At 42.8% G+C, this 21,713-nt stretch overlaps 1 protein-coding gene across 1 annotated transcript in view; it reads left to right on the forward strand.

Moving 5' to 3' along the window:
• The window catches only part of PLEKHA3 (pleckstrin homology domain containing A3), a 610,832-nt gene that overhangs the window by 226,708 nt on the left and 362,411 nt on the right, over positions 1-21,713 (forward strand). The window contains exon 4 of the mRNA XM_044073717.1: positions 8,918-9,054. Coding sequence (XP_043929652.1) covers positions 8,918-9,054 — 137 coding nt within the window. The remainder of the gene's footprint in view (positions 1-8,917; positions 9,055-21,713) is intronic.

Here is a 21,713-nt window from a genome sequence, read left to right on the forward strand (position 1 = left end):
TGAATTGTTTACAAAAAGGATGTATGCTTTAATGCTTTACTTGAAAGGACCAACCTCCCTGTGGGTTGCGGTAGGATGGTTATTTGCAGATGCTGTTCACAGTGCCAGTACATTTTGGAGGGGTCCACCTTTTCTCTGGAAAGCTACAGTGAGGTTAAATGAAGTCAAAAATATCATTGTGGAAGTAAAGGTGTGGTTTATGTGGCATGGTGCCAGTCATGTGCTTGTTTCTGCATAGGTAAAACTAAGCAGGCACTGAGAACTAGAATTTACCATCATTACCATGATATACAAAGAATGATGAAAGGAATACTTTATATAAAAACATCAGTAACAACTGTATACACGAATTTAAATTTTTTGTTATTGACCACGTCAGCTTGGGTCAATGTGGTGGTCCCTCTTATGATTTTTTTTTTTTTTTTTAGTTCGAAGAGTTAAACTGGCAGTTGAAATCTAATGCTAGTCTTTTTCTGGGTTTGAATGAAATGGTCTCAATTAACAGCGTCCTTCGACTTAAAGCAGCTTATGCAGTCTGACAGGTCAGGGTGAAATGTGTTTATTGTCACTGTTTTTATTTGTTTGGTTTGATTTTTTAAAGTTTGTATGGTATTTTTATGAGATTTGAGATTCAGCAAGGAAGGTGTGTGTGTGTGTGTGTGTGTGTGTGTGTGTGTGTGTGTGTGTGTGTGTGTGTGTGTGTGTGTGTGTGTGTGTGTGTGTGTGCGTGTGTGTGTGCACGCGTATGTATATATAGATATATAGATATATATATATATATATATATATATATATATATATATATATATCATTTTTTTAATTTTGTGCCTTTAAATGACTTGGGAGGTTAATTGTTTCGTTTGGATCATGTGATGTTTGAGGTATTACATATTGTTGCATCCTTTCAGAGATGGCATTCTGATGAAGTCCATTGTACCTGGACGAAAGCATTTAATTTGTGATTAAACAAACGAGTGCGCAGGTAAACAGTTCCCTGCTTCTTTTCTTTGTTTTTAAGTTTATTCTTGGATTCTTGTTCTTGAAATGCAGCTTTCCATGTTCAGCACTACATGGTTGCTTTTTTTCTACTTTTACCAAAATGTGTTGTAGAAAATATAGACTTGTGGTATTGCTGATTGCATGGGATGGATTCCAGATTTAATTTGACTGTACAGTAGGTCATGGCTGTAGCATTTTTGTGTCCTGAGGTATTAGGTCCTGTATTTGAAATTTTAAAATGTGTAATGCCTGATAGTATGCTTAAATGTATGCAGTGCTTGGAAAATTATTACATTGTAGGCCAACCAAGGACTTGCTCAATAAAGGCTATGTGCTGATCCCTGTTTGCCACCTGTTTCCATTTTTGTTTGGTATGTCAGTTGCAGAGATGTTCCATACTCAGAACTCATAATACGATTGAGGAGTGGCACAGGCGTTTGTGGAGTTTATTTGGTAGGCGTTCTCCAGATGTTCCTGCTGAATTGCTTGCTTTGTGCTGTTTGATGTGCCTATTATTCCTCAGTCTAGTATTTGTGCAGAGGAAGGGCAGACTCAGTATGTTACTGTCCATTGCTTGGAAAATGGAACTTGTGAGTTTTTCATTTTGTAGCTTTACAGTAGAGGACGTAAATTTAGTGTGTATAATTTTGGTTGGATCTTACATATGTTATTGAATTAAATTAGCATTTTGTTTTTGTTGGTCTTTTTTGCAAATGATTGCTGTTGTCTATTTAGATTTTCTATTGTATTTGGTTGGGTATGGTTTGCTGTTTTCGTTTTTGCTGAAATGTGAGTTGCTTAATTGTGTTTGTGATGTATTTTGTTGTTGCACTGTTTGTGCCACTACAATTTTTGTCTGTGTATTTGATCATCTCTAAATGCTGATATAAACATGTAGGTGGGGATATTAGGCATAAACGTCACAAAAAGTTTCCTTTTGTTGCACATCCCCCCTTCCTCTGTCATACTGGTATCAGAATAGGATGGGGTAAACATACGTCTGTCATGTATTTTATATGCCTTCAGTCTTACATTTGCTTGTACAGTACACTGCACTGTCTCTGCTGTTTACCCTTCCCTGCAGCTGCTCTTTGCTTGATTAGTAACAGTGCTATAAGCCTGCAAAGGACAGGTGTTGCATGAGTAGGCGCTGCACTTGGAGCCCTTCTTTTCCTTATCTTACATGAAGCAAATCTAATGTTTGTGGTGTTGTGGTGCTGTTATCAGTGTTTAGTACCAGTACACAAAGCTGAAGTATAAACCAGACATCACTGATGCCAGAGGGTCACAAGTGTTTATGTGCTGATATGCTGCTTATTAGAGATAGCTACAGTAAGAGTACATGACTTCCAATGGATGGGAGGTAGGTGATGGGTGGGTGGTAGTTGCGCTTTATTTTGTAATACTCCTAGACATCCTTGTTGGTTGGAATGCTTGCATGGAATGAATGTATATATTTTTTGCCATGGCTGTCATAATATGATAGCTGTGCTTTTGTTGCAGCCATTTTTCAGTAACTGTTTCAGACTGTGGTCAGTTCTGGCATTGAGAATGCTACTTCAGTCTTCTGCTTGAGTTGTAGATAGAGCAGGCTTTTGACCACGGTGACATGATTACATCATACAGTGCTTTCTTCAGTCCATTAAGTGGACTGCTTTATGTTAGTCTGCAAATTGTTACCAGCAATATTTATTATCTGGTGAACTTCCTTACCATTTATTCTGGGCTTATTGTACTTGGGTGTAGTCTGCTAGATGTTCATCGTGTTTCATTGTTGCAGTCATTACAATTGGGTTATCCTGCTGGCAGGCAACCCGCAGTCGGCCCGAGTTCCAACGTCTAGGTCCGGCGTCAGTTGCTGCCACCTCCTCCCTGACGTCAGTGCGCCAGGGGTATAAAAGATGCAGCCGACGCCATTTTCTTCAGTCTTTCTTGCCGCACGGTGCCCGAAGCAAAAGCAGTTCGCAAGTGCCGGTTGGCCGACTCCTGAGATTTGCAAAAACAAATTTCAGATCCAAAGTCTTCATTAAAGCTAAGTACCCCGTTGGGGAAACTTTTTTCTTGCTCCAGACCGATGTCAGAAAAAGTTAATAATTATATTTCTTGTGGGAAGCAAATACCTCATAAGGATTTTCATTCTTACTGTATTCCTTGCCTAGGCCCTGACCACGACGTTGCTAGCTGTCGGTTTTGTGCTAGATTTAACCAATGCACTATTAAGCGTCGGTATGATTTTGCATTTCATTATTTTGGCCGAAGATTCAATTATATAATGCCGTCGGAACACCCGACGACCAGAGTTTATAAAAAACGCAAAGAAAAAGAAAAGGACAGGCATCCGAGGTCTAAAACCGACGACAAGGCTTCCACTAGTCCTGTCGCCGGTTCTCAGTGAGACGCTTTTGCAGCCCCTGACGCCCGCTACCTCAGAGCCACAGGCCGCTTTCGACTCCCACGTGGAGCCAACTAGGCCGCTGGAAACTCAAGGTATTGGACACTCGGAAACTATTCCCTCAGATGGGTCCAGAGCCGCTGAGCAGGCATCGGCTTCTGAGGGTGTATTCAGGCCTACACAGTTATATGTAAAGCCAACTTCAGCTTCAAAGGCAAAGACTAAAGCAGCTCTAAGGACAAAGAAACAAGTACAGCATTCTCCTGGACAGACTTCCATGCCTAAAAAACAGATGCTTAAAATGGCCGAAGACCTAATTACTTTGATCAGGGGTTCCCATCCCCCTCCTGATAAGAGGCCTAGGCAAGAGATAGAATATGAATCTTCAGATCAGTTTTCCATCTCCTCTGATTCCTCTTCTGACCATGAATATTCCCTTCCTCCCTATGAGGATTCTGATGCTGAAGAATCTATCCCTTCAGCCTCTCCTCCTGAGGGTTATTCTTTTGGTGAGACCCTGCATACTATGAGGGAGCATTTCCATTGGGAGAGCCAAGATTACTCTGAATCCAAGAAAAGGCTCAGAGACTTCCTTTTATTACCCCAGCACAGGCCCCTTGCTATTCCTCCCGTTTTGGACATTGTAGATGATGTTTTTACAGAGTCCGGTCTATCTCCTGACTCTTTACCACCAGCTCCTGTAAAGCCAGACAGTTACTACAGGGTTCCGGATTCTCATAAAGTTCTTTACAAAAACCCTGCTGCTGACCCAGAAACTATTTCTCAGGGTCCCAAGGGGGTCAAGGCTTCCACTGCAAAAAACCCTATTTTCCCTGATAGAGATTCAAGGGCCCTGGACAGATGGGGGAAAAAGATTTATACTTCTGCTACCTTGGCTGTAAGGGCTTTAAATTGTCAGTTTCATATGCTTAAATATCAGCAATATCTTATGTCACTGCTTAAACAGAAAATGTTGACAAATTCAGAATGTGCAGAGAACAAAGAAATGCAGGATTTATTGCATGCAGCTGAACAAGTGGGAAAGCATACTTTGCAATGTGGTTTTGATTCTCTAGAGGCCTCCTGCAGGGCCGCAGTTACAGGTTCTGTCATTAGGAGGCATGCCTGGTTAAAAGAACAGAATTTGCCAGATCATGTTAAGGCAAAACTATTAGATGCTCCTTTACAACATGATACTTTGTTTGGTGTTAAAGCAGAGGAGGTGTTGAAGAAAATGGAGGACAAAGCGAAATCTATGCAAACAGTGAAGGATTTCGTATAGGTACAGCCTCCCAGATTTAGCAGGAACTGGCCTACAAAGAATTGGTCCTTTCCAGTGTCAGACAGACGCCCCAGAGGCAGATCACAGCCCCAAGGCTCATACAGGCCTAAACAATGGGGTGCTTCTACCTCCAAAAGCGGAGAGGAAAAATCACAGCCATACAGGAAACAGTCTCAATGACTTTCCCCTGCCAGCACCAAGCACTTATCTTCTGGCAGCTCCTTTGGGGGGAAAACTAGCACTTTTTACACAAAATTGGCACATGATCACCCAGGACAAACGGTATGCCAGACCTGCCACGCAATCAATGGGCAGAGGCACAAAAACAAGTTTCATCCCTCATGGACATGAGCCATTCAGCAAGTACCACAGCAAGAGCAGGGACAAGGATTTTACTCAAGGCTATTCTTGGTACCCAGAAAGGACAAGGCCTGGAGACCAATACTGGACCTGTCTGTCCTAAACACATTCCTGGATATTCCAAAATTCAAAATGTTAACTCTGCAGCAGCTTCTGCCAATGCTGGGCAAGAAGGCTTGGCTTGTGACTTTAGACCTAAAAGAGGCATACCTGCATGTCCCAATCAGACAATCATGCAGAAGATACCTCAGATTTATAGCTGGCTCAATGCACTACCAATTCTCTGCACTGCCCTTTGGCTTATCTACTGCTCCTAGGGTCTTCACAAAATGCCTGGCACCAGTAATTGCATTTTGCAGACAAAGAGGAATACAAATATATCCTATGGACGACTGCCTTATTCAAGCAGAGAACAAGGACATTCTACTACAGCATCTGGCGTTTGTAAAAAGGTTACTAACAGGTCTGGGGTATACAGTAAACGAAAAGAAATCAAAACTCGTACCCTCCCAAAAGATAATATTCCTGGGTGCAAGCTTAAATACAACTGCCCAGGTGGCTTATCTCACGCCAGATAAACACAGACAACTGACTACTTATTTCAAAATGTTGGCAACAAAGACCCAGTTATCTGCAAGAAAAATTCTGCAGGCTTTGGGCTACATGGCATCCTGCATACTGCTAATTCCATATTCAAGATTGCATATGAGGAAACTTCAATGGTATATAAAAAGTGTTTAGACTCAACATTGCCACAGCCTGGAAACAATAATTACCCTCATTCCCTGCCTGCAACAGGAGTTTCGATGGTGGGCAAAAGCCTGTCACCTCAACATGGGACAGGCATTCACCTTACCCACAGCCAGGTAGACATTGACAACAGATGCATCAGATTATGCCTGGGGGGCCCATATGGCAGGAAGATGTATTCAGGGCACATGGTCCACAAGTCAAATGCATCTACATATCAATCAAAAAGAGATGCTAGCGGTTCAGAATGCCCTGACAGCCTTCAAGGATCTACTTCATCCAGGACAACTACTGGTAAAGACGGACAATACTACAGTCATGTGGTACATAAACAAGCAGGGGGACACGCATTCCTACACCCTCTGCAGACTAGCCATGAACTTGTGGGACACAGCACTGACTTACCAAGTACATTTGCAAGCACAATTCCTGCCAGGAAGGATAAATACTCTGGCAGACAAAGTAAGCAGAAACCTAATGGATCCCCATGAGTGGAAACAAGGAACGAGCATGATAACAAGGAACTGGGGATGCCCGGACATAGACCTATTTGCCTCCCCTCACAACTGCCAACTACAGAGATTCTGCACAAGGACTTATCACAAGCAAGCATGGAAAGTGGATGCTCTATCGTTCAGCTGGAAAAACCTAACAGTATATGCCTTTCCTCCTCTGCCTCTCCTCCCCAAGGTACTCCTCAAGGTCAGACAAGAAAAGCCAAAAATGATACTGATTGCCCCAGATTGGCCCCGCCAGCACTGGTACCCAATCCTAAAGAGCTTGTCTCAATGCCCAGTTTGGACATTACCTCAAATTCCTCACTTATTGACCCAACAAGACAGTCAGATACTGCACAGCCAACTCAGGACCTTAAACCTGGCAGCCTGGCGGACAATGTAGTCATTCAAGACACACCTCTCTCTAAAGCAGTGATGGATGTTATTTTGCAGGCCAGGAGGCCTAGCACCAGAAAATCTTATGCAGAAAAATGGAAGACATTCTGTACTTGGAACCAGGCACAAGGTATTGACACGAATGTTCCAAATATTCCTCAGATTTTGCAATACTTAACTGAGATGCTGGATAAAAGCCTTTCCTTTTCATCAATTAAAATTCATGCCTCTGCCATTTCAGCTCATTACAATACAGAACCACCTATTTTTTTCTCATCCATTACTAAGGCAGTACCTCAGAGCGGCAAAAAAACATAAGACCTCCAAGGAGAGCAGCAATACCTGCATGCGACCTCAACTATGTCTTGGAAAGACTCACACTGCCTCCGTTTGAGCCAGCCTCTGCAGCTGATATAAAATTCTTATCCTGGAAAACAGCTCTGCTCCTAGCAGTAACCTCCGCTAGACGAGTCTCAGAGCTACAGGCACACATGACAGTGGAAACTTTTATCATTTTCCATCCTGACAGGGTTTCTCTAAGGACAAACCCTACATTTATGCCTAAGGTAGTGTCCAGTGTGGCCCTTAACCAAACAATTCATTTGCCTACTTTACCCAAACCCACAGAGGAAGGGTGAGAGACTTCTGCAGTCTTTGGACATTCACAGGCAGCTTTCCTTCTACTTGGACAGAACCAAAGCTTTCAGAAAGACGGAATAACTTCTAGTGGCATATGCTGCAGGATCACAAGGAACGCCTATCTCAAAACAGACCATTTCAAAGTGGATAGGCCACTGTATTTGTTTCTGCTATTCACAGCATGGCAAATCAGTGCCTAAGGGCATTAGGCCACTTTCAACCAGAGCAGCAGCCACTTCAGCAGCCTTCCTCAGAGGAGTACCAACCAAAGACATCTTAGAGGCTGCAACTTGGAGTTCAGTGCATACTTTTACAAAGCACTATCACTTACCTCTCTACTTTAAATCCAGGGCAGGCTTTGCCACTGCAGTTCTGCAGGGCCTGGTAGCCTCTCCAAATCCTATTTAGCACCAGCCACCCAACCTTAGCTTTGGGATTCAACCCAATTGTAATGACTGCAACAGTGAAACACTATGAACTTAGTACAGTTGTGTACCTATCATAAATGTAGATGTTCGACTGTATTCACTGTTGCAGTCCAGGTTACCCTCCCACCCATCCCCCTTTTCCTTTCTGGGACTTATCTGCACCTCTCTATTCTATACAACCTATGTGGTGTATTTGCTTGTAGATGAAGGAAAAGTTGTTTTTTGTGTATGCATGCTTAGTGGCATAATTTAGCCCACCATTTTAGGGGCACCTGACATCTGGGGCAAGAAAAACTGAAGAAAATGGCGCCGGCTGCATCTTTTATACCCCTGGCGCACTGACGTCAGGGAGGAGGTGACAGCAACCGACGCCGGACCTAGACTTTGGAACTCGGGCCGACTGCGAGTTGCCTGCCAGCAGGATAACCCAATTGTAATGACTGCAACAGTGAATACACTCGAACATCTGCATTTATGGTAGGTACACAACTGTACTTTCTAGTTCCCACCAAGATTTGTTTTGCTGTTTGCTGGCTCCTGTTCTTTTGCCACCTGTGTTAGTGTGACTGTTATATGATCTGTGCACTGTGTTGCTGCTTATTGCACCATTCACTCCATTCTGCAGGCAATGACAACTGGGCACTTGTATTCATGAAATACATGGCTGTCATTACTGGAGTTGACATGCCGTCTATCCCGCACTGAGTGCACAGTGTAGGGAGCATCTATGGGTCTGGGTCTGGGTCTGGCTGCCTAAGTGTTAACTTAAATAATGGTTACTTGCAGATGGAGGCAGAGTTTTTCATTTTGTAGCTGTAAAACTGTTTTAAGGGACATATGCATTTAAATATATTAAAATGCCACATCCTTTTTCCAGATCATGTTAGGCTTGCTTGTAGTTGGAAGTGTTGCCAGCCGTGTACCAGTGTAATCCTAATGTAGAAAACTGCACTTCTGATGCAGTATATTTTCAGTTTTTGTGTTTTATAGTTGGTGATTTTTGTAAACTTTTGGACCTACAACAGCACAGCACTTAATATTATGACACAAATATTGTATCTAGTTATGCATTGTGCCTCTCACCATAGTTTGAAGTTCATTGGACTGTTTTTGAGTTTGATGCAGAGTTCTGCATGCTAACTCTTTATGACTTCTGTCTTTTTGTTCTTGCAAGAAATCAGTGAAACAAATGAGTCTCTCAAAACCAAGATGTCTGAACTACGACTATACTGTGATTTGTTAATGCAGCAAGTTCACACAATACAAGAATCTGTAAGTCAAGAGGAGGACCACTCTCCGCCAAGTTCTGAGGTAACACATAGTGATACAGTATGGTCATAAATGCTTGAAGTAAAATATTACTTGTTCTGTATGAATTAAGTCTATATTTGTATGCGATCTTGGTAAGTGACTTTTAAAGGAATCTGACAGCAGCCTTATCTTTGGCAGCAGTACACCATGTTTATTTTTTTAGGATTTAGTAAGCAAGACTGGTGAAATATTTGTCCTGGAAAGTGACTGAAACAGAAATCATCACTTGTTGTGCATCTTTGAAGAGACTAGCACTGAGTAGTTTGTGATATTGCTGTAATTTTTGTGGTAGTGTGATGCTTAAGGTATATTTGTTTGTACGAGCTGTCTGCAAATAAAGCGGCTCCATCTTCAAAGCAAAAAGTATAGCATATGTAATGCCAGAATCCACTTAGCTCAGAAATGCAAGATTTTCATTCATTTCTCAAGACTGTACTTTCCCCTGGCATGCAGTAATGTTGATGGCATAGCTCGTCATAAAAGAGAGAGCACACTCCTTTTCTTCTTAAACTTTACTCTATCTGATAGTGAAGTCTCTTTCACAGTTAACTAAAATAAAAAAGCTTTAAACAAAACTGAGGCAGTTTTCCAACGGGACCACTGTAATATGTAGCTGCAGTTTGGTTAGATGCATATTTTGCTTTTAAATATAAGAAGGGATTTCATTTTTCTCCTCCACATCCTGTGGTAATAGTATATTACGACCATGCCCACTGTTGGCAATCATAAATTAAACTAACATGATAAAAATATTAAGTTTGGTGTAAGATTCTGCATTCAGTTTATCACATGTACTATTATCAAATGAAACGTAATCTTTTGAATTGCTGTGTTAAGGTGGAGGACGAAAATAGGAATATCCTTGATTTCCAAATAATAAAAAAAAATATTTCAAATGCTGTCTATATCATGGTGTATTAAGGATGAAGTTAATTATGACCCTATTGTTTTTTTACTCTTGTATACTTGTTCTTTTTGGGTTGCTGTCACTTCCATTTTTCCACTTTTATATATCAAGGTATGCGCAGTTCATTGTTGCTGTATTTTGGTGGATCCAGAGATTTGACTTTGAAGGCCCTTTACAGTGGCTGACTTTTGGAATTTCTTTTTCTGATATCCCCAGCTCAGCACAGTTCTGAAAATTACACCCATTGTGCTGTATGGGCAATGCAGAGGTGCAGTGGTTAGCATTGTCACCTCACAGCAAGAGGTTCTCCAGTTTGATTCTCATCTGGGGTGCCTTCTGTGCAGAGTCTTCATGTCCTCCCTGCGTACATGTGTTTTTCCTCTGGGTACTCCAGTTTCCTCCCACATTCCAAAGATGTATCTGGAGTGTTTCTCCCTGACCCTCTTCTGAAAATGGGGCTGTGTCCTGGTTGGATTTTCCCAGTAAACAAATGTTAAATAATAAGTAATAATAATAATGCTCAACAGTACAAATTGTTTTTGCAAGTTCATGTCATAATGTTATGTCTCTTCACTTTCCAGTTATTTTCTGCTTACTACACAGTTTAACTTTTGAATGCTAATGCACATCACTGGAGAAAGGTCTCCCTTCCTTAGATATTTGATTTGCTGAAACCATTTAAATGTTTCTGCATTCATTAGATGACAAGCAAAGACCTGCCATAACCCTGTTTTAGCTGGCTGAATGAGGTGCGTGACGTATTGCCATAAGTGCCAGCACTTCAGACTCTCCACTCATAGGAACTGACACAAGAGAGACCTATATCACCTCATGCAAGATGGAATTCTTGGAGGAAGTCAGTTTGAGAATTAGCGCGAGGGTCCTCCTCACAATCCTGGAAAAAGGAAATTTTGCCAGTAGGAATGACTGCAAGAAGTGGTACAGAAAATAGGCATGAGGAGGTGGAATTTACTGGAGAAAACTGGCAAAGGAACCAAGGGAGGGAAAGGTAATACAGTGGGAACATGCCAAGAAGAAGTTTGGACTACAAGTCAGAGACTGTGTTCCCTACTAGGATTAATATTAGTGTATAGGCAAAAAGAAAGGGGTACAGGAGTCCCAAGTGAAAGATCTGCTGTGGTAGAGTTTTTAGGTGAATCAAGAACAGAAGCTGTTGTTCTGCTGTAGGTCATATAAAATTTTGCATGATAACTATAAGAATAAGTCGGAGTAAATTAGAAGAGAGACTGGAAAAGCCATTTACAAGGGAAAAATGAGAGGACATATGTATGGCTCCCAGCTATGCTACAAAGTCCTGAAGGTTTAGGATTTTTGCACGGAAGTGTTTACATAGGTATTTGGTACTTTTCCATTATACCCCTACCAGTCCGCGGTGCTGTGATTTGCCGGTGTTTCCTCACACAAGCAAGGAGTTGTATATCTGTCTGTTTTGCCGGTATTTCATCACATTTTAACGTATTTAAAGAACGCATGACATACAGAACAAATGCTAACTTCTTTCTTTTTGTGAGAAAATACCGGTAAGACAGACAGATACACAACTCCTTGCTTGTGTGAGGAAATACCGTCAAATTACAGTACCATGGACAGCATGGCAGACCGGTAGGTGTATAACAGTAAAATTGTGGATGTGTGTCATGCTTTGTTTAAGTAAATTAAACCCCTGCCATGTGCTTGCTGTGCTGACTATGTAAATCATGAGGAGTGACAGTGTGTGTAGTGCAGGGAGTAGACAAAGAACAGAATGCTACGCTTCTCGTGCATGTCAACAGGTTTAATGATGTTGAAAACAAAACAGCAGTTTATATGTACACTTTTAGTACAGGTAGTGGAAGGAACAGGGATCATTAACACAAAGAACTGAATAATGGTTACAGACTATTTAACATGAACTACTCAGATGGATGGCTACGGAGTCATGTCTTACTGTAAATTACTGTAAATAGAATGTTCAGTGCCGGCTGCGGCTATGTGTGCGCTTCATGTAACCTGCTATCACAGTTACATCATGTTCAAAAAATATTCCTTTGAGTAATGGTGACAGACTGTTTAACATGAGCTACTCAGATGGATGGCTACGGAGTCATGTCTTACTGTAAATTACTGTAAATAGAATGCTCAGCGCCGGCTGCGGCTATGTGTGCGCTTCATGTTTTACTTTCCCTAAAACCTGCTATCACAGTTACATCATGTTCAAAAAATATTCCTTTGAGTAATGGTCACAGACTATTTAACATGAACTACTCAGATGGATACTGAAAATGCAGCACATACCGGCAAAATACCGTTGCGGTCTGGTAGGGGTATAATGGAAAAGTACCAGGTATTTTTATACCTCAAACAGACTTCCAAAGAATTTTTCCTCCAGTAAGTAGCAAATGTTGGAGGTGTGATTGGGAAGAAAGAGGTAACTGGGAATATCTTTTTTGAATGAGTAACAAGCTGGCGGATTTTAAAAATGTCCTACAGAATGTGTGTCGTAAACACTGGGGGACCAAATGGCTGTAATTAATTATTCTTTTGAACTGGGATACATGATGAACTGGGATACATGATCTGAATTGCCTAGACTTAGTGAGGCCTTGTTAAGTCAAATTCTATTTGCTGCCAAAAACAATTAGTATAAAATGGAAATTGACTTCTAAACCATCTATTTAAAGTGGTAAATATTGTAAAAGAGATAAATGAACTGACAGTGGTATCTTTAGAAAAGGGAAGGAGCAGTTTACATAGAAATAAATGGAATTTGTGGGAATAATACATGCAAAGTAATGTTCAGGAGGAGGAGGAATTAGGTTTAAGGGAAAGCAGGAAATGAGCATTTTATGGAATGTTGGACTAAATGAGAGTTGTTGTAAAGAAATAAGTGTTTAATCTATAATGTATCTAAATGGAAAAAAAATATTATGTTTTTTTTTTCCTATTAAAGAATTAATGCATGTGTGCCTGTGTCTTAAGTGATAATTTAATAAAGGTGCAAAAAGAAAAAAACAAACAAGCAAAGCTACAGTATTGTAACAGATTTACAGCATGCAGATATGACATTAATTTTGTGATATTTTAAGATCTGACAGTATAGCATGCAGACAGTGGTAGTGCTGTCTCAAAAAGGCTGAACCGTGGTTTATAAAAGTCCTTACTACCACAGAACTTGTCATGAATAGTGCCATTGTATTCACTCTGGAAACATTCAGACTCCATTCTTCATGCTTTTTAAGTAATGCCCTTTACAGCATCGTAGCAGAGTGGCATGATGTAACATTATGTCAGAGCATCCCAACGCAGATCCTTATGCAAGATCTTTGGTCTACCTTAAGTTCAAAAGACCGCAACAACTTTTCATATTGCTGCCAGACAAGGAATAAAGCTTTGGATAAGGTGGATAAGCAGTCACTCTTATTTGCCTTTTTTGGTCTTAAGTCCAATTATTGTACATCTCGCCTGACCCGTGTCTATATCTGCATCAAAGATTTTCTGGAAAAGACTCATAACTGTGGTATTTCCTCTAGGCTTTTGTATAGCCTGCTGTAATTTTGATAATGCTGATGCTTTGGTTCAGACATCAGTCATAGAAATTAATCTTTGTTGGATGGTAATCCTCAGGCTTTATTTCTTTAACAATGTGCTGAAATGAACCTCCCCTTTCAGGATGGCAGGTTTCCTGTTTCCTTTCTAGGACCTGCAGAGGAGGAAGAAAAGCTTTGATCTGTAAGGAGGGAAATTCTCTGTAACAATCCCATTCTTTCATTCTCTTCTTCCAGCTTGACCCACTTTTCCAGGAAGAGGAACTCCCACAAATAATATTAGGAAGGTTCCCAAGCAATTAGGCAAGTATTAGCTTTCTCTCAAATGCTACATTTAAAGCCTCCTGGAGCACTGCCTTCACAGGTGATGTCATAGGAGTCCTGACTTTTCTCTAGGGGTGTCCTTATAATGTCTGTTCTCAGTTTGTTCCAGCTTTGAGAACCATAACTTTGAACTGGTGGTCTCTGTATATGTTCTCAGCTGGAAATATTTTAGAACTGTTAGGTTTTTCCTTGAAAAAAGTTGCATCAAAGGAGTAAGTGTTCTCCACAGTACTCCCGGAACAGACCCAGAATGTTCTCTTTAATGGGGGCCATAAGACTGAAACAGAGGGTTGTTTGCCTGACTCATTCTGAAGGGGAAGAGTAGTTTTATCCTATCACTACCAGGTAAGCAAACTTCAATACATACATGCATACATTCAACAAGAATATGTGGCCTGCAGAAGTTCCAGGGTTGTCATGCTTCTGCTTTCACAGGACTGCCAGGGTGCTGTATCTGAAGGTGATGTGTATCATTGCCTAGGTTTAGAATGGGAGGCTCCTTAATTTTGTTCTGTGTTATCTTCACTTTCAGTGCAGTACATTTCTGTTTGGTCTCTCCTTTGCAGAGTGATATTAATGTCACTGCCATTACAGTCATGGAAAACACAGGACTCGGTGTATAAGTGTTGGCCAAGAACTGCAGTAACATAGTTAAATCAGCAGACAGTGTTGTCTGTTACTTGATAACTAAATGGGTTTTGCATGTTGTGTGTGTGCAGAGCAGTTACAGTTTATCATTACTCTGTAGTGTTTTTTTTTTTTTTTTTAATACTTTTTATTAACATGATTAGAAATCTGGTATTATTAGATAGATGAGATCACCACAGATATTTGATCCAGTGTTCTCTTCTCTGTCTGGCTTCAACCTGCTGGTTATCAGATTCAACTCTGATTTGGCGCCAACCAAATCCACAAGACTTCAGCTCGATCTGTGGCTCCACTAGAGAGTGTATCCTTTGTGTGCTGTTTGTCTTTTCTGCCCCTGCCTCTTCAAGTCTAGTTAGGTTAGTGCTAGATCATAGATAGATTAGATAGGTTTATAGGTGTTAGGTATTTAGGAGTTGACAGTTGTGTGTGTGTGTGTGTAAGTGTGTGTGTGTGTGTGTGTGTGTGTGTGTGTGTGTGTGTGTGTGTGTGTGTGTGTGTGTGCGCGCAGTTAGTGTTGGGCTCTTCCCACCTTAGAGGATTTTACATACTTTGTTGTCCTTTTTCTCCTCAGCATAGGGTGGATTTTACTGTTAGTGCAGTGTGTTAGTGTTGGTTAGGTTTGCTTATTTTTTTATGTTAGTGATAGATAAGGGTTTTAAGAAATTTGTTACTTGTGGGCACAAATTTCCTTCACGGGATGCATACGATAAGTGTGTTTGTTGCTTGGGGGCTGCCCACATTGATTCTTCCTGCTATATTTTTGAGGAGTACAGATCCAGGGCTACCAGCAAAAGGAAGGCGAAGCTGATTTTGAAAGGTCTCCTCCTTGCTGGTCCTTTCCGTCTGCTCCAAAGGATGGTTCCAACAAGAGCCACTGTCCTACTCCCAAGGACTCCAAGACATTGACAGAAGACCATAAGAGGTTCTTCTCTATCTCTGCTCCTGGTCCCTCTTCTGGTCCACCGGACCTGAAGGTCCCAAGACCTTTGGGTGCTCTGACAGCTTCTTTACTGGTGTCAACTCCGGTTCCTTGGAGTCTATTGCCCACAGTGCCAACCATGCTTAAGACTCCTTCTCCAGCTCTCAGTGTGCAGAGTCCTTTTTTGGTAAAAGGGGTTCCATCAGGTCAGCTTGCTTCTTCCTTCTCCCCTTCCACTCTACTAGAGGTATTGCTGGAGTCTTCTCCTTCTCCACCTTGGGTGCGAGGGTCTCCGGTTCAGATCCAACTGACGGACCCTTCGCCTTTCACACAAACATTCAAGCACCCATAGTTGGCTTCATCCGCTCAGTCATAGAGGTTGGTGGGCAGTATCAAAGCTTCAGATCAGCAGAAGTTGATGACGTCCTTCTTGCAAGCTCAGATACATTTAGCCCTTATTCCTTCAGGTCTGGAATCCCTCCCTGGATCCTTGTCTACTTTACCCTGGTTTCCTCCCTCGGGTGCTTTGGATCTGAGATCTTCGGTCTTGGCTGTGTTTCCAACTTGGGGTTAGATCTGATGGCTTGGCTGTGTTTGACTCTGATTCTCAGGTTGGTCTGTTTGTCTCCAGCTGCATCAAATCTAAGTGGACTTTGGAGTCATTGGTTGAGGCTGGTGTTTCCAGGTTGGGTTCAGTGATCCCTGCTTTGGGATCATCCCTCCCGCTACGGGCATTGGCCCTCTACAGCTTGGCTCTGGTCTCAATGTCATGGTAGGGTGTAGCTCCCCCTGGTTCCAGGCATGTCTCAAGTCTCTTTGGATTCTGGGAATGCCTGCTGTGAGCAGTTTCTGCTTCTGCCTTCAGTGTTGTGGAGAGGAAGTTCTCCATTAAGGAGATTGGTCAGTCTTCAGCAGGAGTTCCCTCCCCCTTCTTATCTGTGCCTGCGATCAGTCATTAGTCTACTCTGAGACAGCCCATACTAGTTGGCCTTCAATCTGGTCTCTTTTTCTGAGCCCCCTCCCTCTTCCCCCCACTCAGGATTCACCAGAGCAGGAAGTCTTAGGCTAGAGGCGGTGCAAGAGGAAACACCTGGACTTCCACTAGAAGTCCTTCACCAAGGATACTGACCTCAAGGAAAGAGAGGGGGTCCCCCCTGATTCACCTCATTTGCTAATCTTTTAGAGCTTCTGCTCCATTGCAGAGGCTGGACCACCAAATACCCTTCTCCGGAGGAGTCATTAGTTTTGGAGGCTTTCAGCATGGGCCCATCCATATCCATAGGTTGGTACTAGGCTATCAGCCCTAGGGCCTATACAAGCCTAGCCATAACAATTCCTTGGCTATTTCTTCCCACAGTATTTACTTCCCTGGACCCCTGTTCTCTCTACAGATGCTCTAATAGATTTAGTGTCTCAGAGGGAGTGGAAGAAACCCGACACAGTGGAGCCCATCCCCAAGAAGCCTGACAAAATTCTTGCACCATCCAAGGATCTGGCCACACTGGAGTAAGGGTCTGGCCGTGGATGCAGTCTTGGTAGGAGCCACCATAAAGAAGGAAATCTTGGAGGAGAGTTCTTCGGTCCATCATCTGAATGGCGAGTCCAGGGCTTTGGACTAATTAGGGAAGCACTTTTATGCCTCAGCAACATTTGTTTTAAGAGCAATTAACTACCTTTCCCACTTGACATGGCTTCAGTGCGATCTTGTAGCTGAAATGTCTATGAATGTTTAAACACAGCAGTCTCTGGAGACTCAGTTTTTCATGTTCAGTCTATTGACAATGTCTCCATGAGGCTCATTTTTAATACAGCCAATGGAACATCCCGAGCAGCTGGAATCAACGTTACTAGGAGAGAGCAAGATGGGAAGAGGCTGTCTGTTATAAGAGTGTGATGTTCTTCGTGTTTCACTGTTGCAGGCATCACATTTGGTTATCTGCTTGCAGTAGCCCTCAGTCGGCCTGATTAACAAAGTCTTGGGTCCTGCATCGGTTGCTGTCTCATCTTCCATGACGCCAAGTAGTCAGGGGTATAAAGCATGCAGCTGACGCCATTACATCAGTCTTTCTTGCCGTGCGGTGGCCGAAGCAGAAGCAGTCCGCAAGTGCCGGTCAGCCGACTCCTGAAATTTTCATTTTCGAGTTTCAGAACCTAAGTCTTCAACTAAGCTAAGTACCCCATTGGGGAAACTTTGTCTTGCTCTAAACCAATGTCAGTAAAAGTCAATAATTGTATTTCTTGTGGAAAGCAAATACCTCAAAGATTTTCATTCATACTGCATTCCTTGCCTAGGCCCTAACCATGAAGTACCTCGCTGTCGGTTTTGTGCCTTATTTAAACAACGAACTATTCGTTGTTGGTTTATTTATCCTTCTAAATATTTTGGTACTCGGTTCAACTATCGAGATATGGCTTCGGTAAGTCACCCAACTACCGACATTCCAAAAAACCACAAAGATAAAGACAGAGACAGACCGCATAGGTCCAAAGCTGCCGACGATGCTTCTCCTAAGCTAGTCGCCAGTTGCCGGTACTCAGTGAGGCGCTTTCGCAGCCCTTGATACCCGCTACTTCAGATTTGCAGGCCTCTGCTGAGACCCAGTCCGGTATGCTGCGAGATGCTTCAACTGTGGAACCTGTGGATGTCTCTGCCTTGGATGAGTCCGGAGCCGCTGTGCAGGCACCGGCTTCTGAGGGTGTATTCAGGCCTACTCACTTGCATATTAAACCAACGCCATCTTCTTCTTCAAGGCCTAAAACTCGATCCATGCCTAGAAAACCGACGCCCAGACCGCATGGTCAGGCCTCTATGCCTAAAAAACAAATGATAAGAATGGCTGAAGACCTCATTGCTTTAATCAGGGGAAGTCAACCTTCCCCCTCTAAGAGACCTAGGACTGAGCTTGCTTAGGATTCTTCTGATCAGGATTCTGAAATTTCTGTTTCTTCTGATGACCAGGATTTACCCTTATGTACCTATGAGGATTCTGATGCAGAAGACTCTATTCCCTCTGCTTCCCCTCCAGAGGATTTCTCTTTTGGTGAAACCTTGCATACTCTTAGGGAGCATTTTCGCTTGGAAAGCCAGGATTACTCTGACTATAAAAAGAGGCTTAGGATTTTTCTTACTCCTGCCCCAAAACAAGTCTTTAGCTGTCCCCCCTGTACTGGACATAGTTGATGATGCCTTTTCGGAATCTAACTTGGCCCCTGACTCTTTATCTCCTGCTCCCAGAAAATCTGATAGATATTACAGGGTTCCTGACTCCCACAAGTTCCTTTTTAAAAATCCTACTGTGGATCCTGAGACAATTTCACAGGGACCCAAGGCCATTAAGGCTACTACTGCCAAAAATCCTACCCCCTCTGACAGAGATTCCAGGGCGCTGGATAGATGGGGTAAGAAGGTATACACTTCTGCAACCTTGGCCATTAGGGCCTTAAACTGCCAGTTTCATATGTTAAAGTATCAGCAGCATATTATTGGATTGCTTAAACAGAAAATGATGTTGATTCCTGACTGTGCTGAAAATAAATATTTGCAGGATTTAATGTATTCTGCTGAACAAGTTGGAAAACATACTTTGCAATGTGGTTTTGATTCACTAGAGGCATCTTGCAGGGCTGCCGTCACTGGGTCTGTACTTAGAAGGCATGCTTGGCTTAAGGAGCAATCTTTGCCAGATCATGTTAAAGCTAAATTGCTGGATGCTCCCTTAAACCAAGACCGCCTGTTTGGCAACAAAGCAGAAGAAGTACTTAAAAATATGGAGGAAAAAGCTAAATCTATGCAAACTGTTAAAGATTTCCTGCAAGTACAGCCTCCCAGATTTAGTAGGCATTGGCCCTCTAAACATTGGTCCTTTCCTGCCTCTTCCAGGCCTTCTCAGTCCAAACCCAGTACCAGCAGAACACACAGGCTTCAGTCCCAAGGTACTCACAGGGCTAAGCAGTGAGGGGCTCCCACTTCCAAAGCAGGGAGTGGTAAGACTCCCCCCTATGGTAAACTGTCTCAATGGCTTAACTTTAAATCTTCCAAGCCCTGCACAACTGGCTGTTCCCTTAGCGGGAAAAAATTGCCCGGCAAGCAAAAAATTGGAAACATTACCCAGGACAAATGGGTTTTAAATATAGTTTCCCAGGGATACAGACTCCACTTTCACTCCTTACCAACCCCAAATGATTGGCCAGACCTACCCCCAAATCAGTGGGCAGAGGCTCAAAACCAAATTCTCGCTCTCTTAAGCATCAGGGCTATTCAACCTGTTCCAGAAGAGGAAAAGGGGCAAGGTTTCTACTCAAGACTTTTTCTGGTGCCCAGAAAAGACAACTCCTGGCGTCCTATACTGGACCTCTCTGTCCTAAACACTTTTTTTGGTGATTCCAAAATTCAAGATGCTAACTCTCCACCAGCTGCTTCCTATGCTAGGCAAGGATGCCTGGTTGGCAACACTGGACTTAAAGGAAGCCTACCTGCACATCCCAATAAGGGAATCCTGCAGAAGATACCTATGCTTCAAAGCAGGCTGCATGCATCAGTTCTTTACACTGCCCTTTGACTTATCTACTGCGCCCAGGGTATTTACAAAGTGCCTAGCTCCAGTCATTGCATTTTGCAGGCAAAGAAATATCCAAATATATTCATACCTGGACGATTGTCTAATTCAGGCAGAAGGCCAGGACATACTATTGAGTCATCTGGCGTTTGTACAGAAATTGCTAACTTCTCTGGGGTACACCATAAACGAAAAAAAAATCACATCTTGTACCTTGCCAACAAATGGTATTCCTGGGAGCAAGCTTGGACACAACTTCCCAGGTGGCTTTTCTCACGCCAGAAACACAAGTTCATTTGACTGCCTACTTCAAACTACTGACCACAAAGACCCAGCTATCTGCAAGATAAATACTGCAAGCCCTGGGGTTCATGGCCTCCTGCATTCTACTAATTCCATATGCAAGACTGCATATGAGGAAACTACAATGGTTTCTAAAATGCCTATGGTGTCAACATTCTCAGAATCTAGAAGCAATGATTCCTATCATTCCTTGTCTACAGGTAGAGTTCCTTTGGTGGGCAGACGCCTGTCACCATAACAAGGGGCTACCATTCACCCTACCCCCTGCCGCCCAAACCCTAACAACAGAAACATCAGACTATGCATGGGGGGCTCACTTGGCAGGGAAGTGCATTCACGGCAAATGGAACCCAAGTCAAATGCACCTACACATAAATCAAAAGGAAATGTTAGCTGTACAGAATGCTCTGACAGCCTTCAAGGGCCACATCCTTCCAGGACAATTAATGGTAAAGACGGACACCACCACTGTTATGTGGTACATAAACAAGCAGGGGGGAACCCACTCATGCCCTCTCTGCAGATTAGCCATGGCTCTGTGGAACACAGCCTTGAGCTACCAAGTGCACTTACAGGCTCAATTCCTGCCAGGAAAGCTAAACACACTGGCAGACGACATAAGCAGAAACTTCATGGACCCACACAAGTGGAAACTGGAACCAAAGATATTCAACATGTTGAGAAACAAATAGGGGAGCCCAGATATGGACCTTTTTTCCTCCCCCCAGAACTACCAATTGGAACAATTCTGTACAAGGACTCCCCACAAACAAGCTTGGAAAGTGTATGCCCTGTTTTTCACCTGGAAAAACCTATCAGTTTATGCCTTTCTCCTTCTGCCTCTCCTTTCCAAGGTACTACTAAAAATCAAACAGGACAAACCAAAGATGATACTGATTGCACCAGACTGGCCACGCCAACACTGGTACCCACTTCTGCGCAGTATGTCACTGCTGGCACCATGGCACCTGCCTCAGACCCCTGCCCTGCTGTCACAGCAGGAGGGCCAGATTCTGCACCCACAGCTTCAAACCCTGAACCTGGCAGCCTGGCTTATTACCTAATCTCTTCATTACCATCCCTCAGTAAGCAAGTGTTGGATGTCATTCTGGAGGCAAGGAGGCCTAGTACTAGAAAATCCTATTCTGAAAACTGGAAAAGATTCTGTTCGTGGAACCAAGCTCAAGGGATGGGCACAGCAATGCCCAATTTACCTCAGATTCTTCAATACTTAACTGAGACCCTGCACAAGGGCCTTTCCTTTTTCTCCATCAAAATTCATGCCTCAGCCATTTCAGCTCATTACAACACAGACCCCACCCCTCTTCTCTCATCTGCTGCTGAAACAGTTCTTCAGAGGGGCCAAAAACTTAAGACCGAGAGCCCCTACTCCAGCCTGGGACCTTAACTTTGTATTGGAAAAACTCACTCTACCTCCTTTTGAGCTAGCTGCAAAT

The sequence above is a fragment of the Protopterus annectens genome, chromosome 6.part0 (assembly GCF_019279795.1).
Source record: "Protopterus annectens isolate FY-2018-M chromosome 6.part0, PAN1.0, whole genome shotgun sequence".
Taxonomy (NCBI): domain Eukaryota; kingdom Metazoa; phylum Chordata; order Ceratodontiformes; family Protopteridae; genus Protopterus; species Protopterus annectens.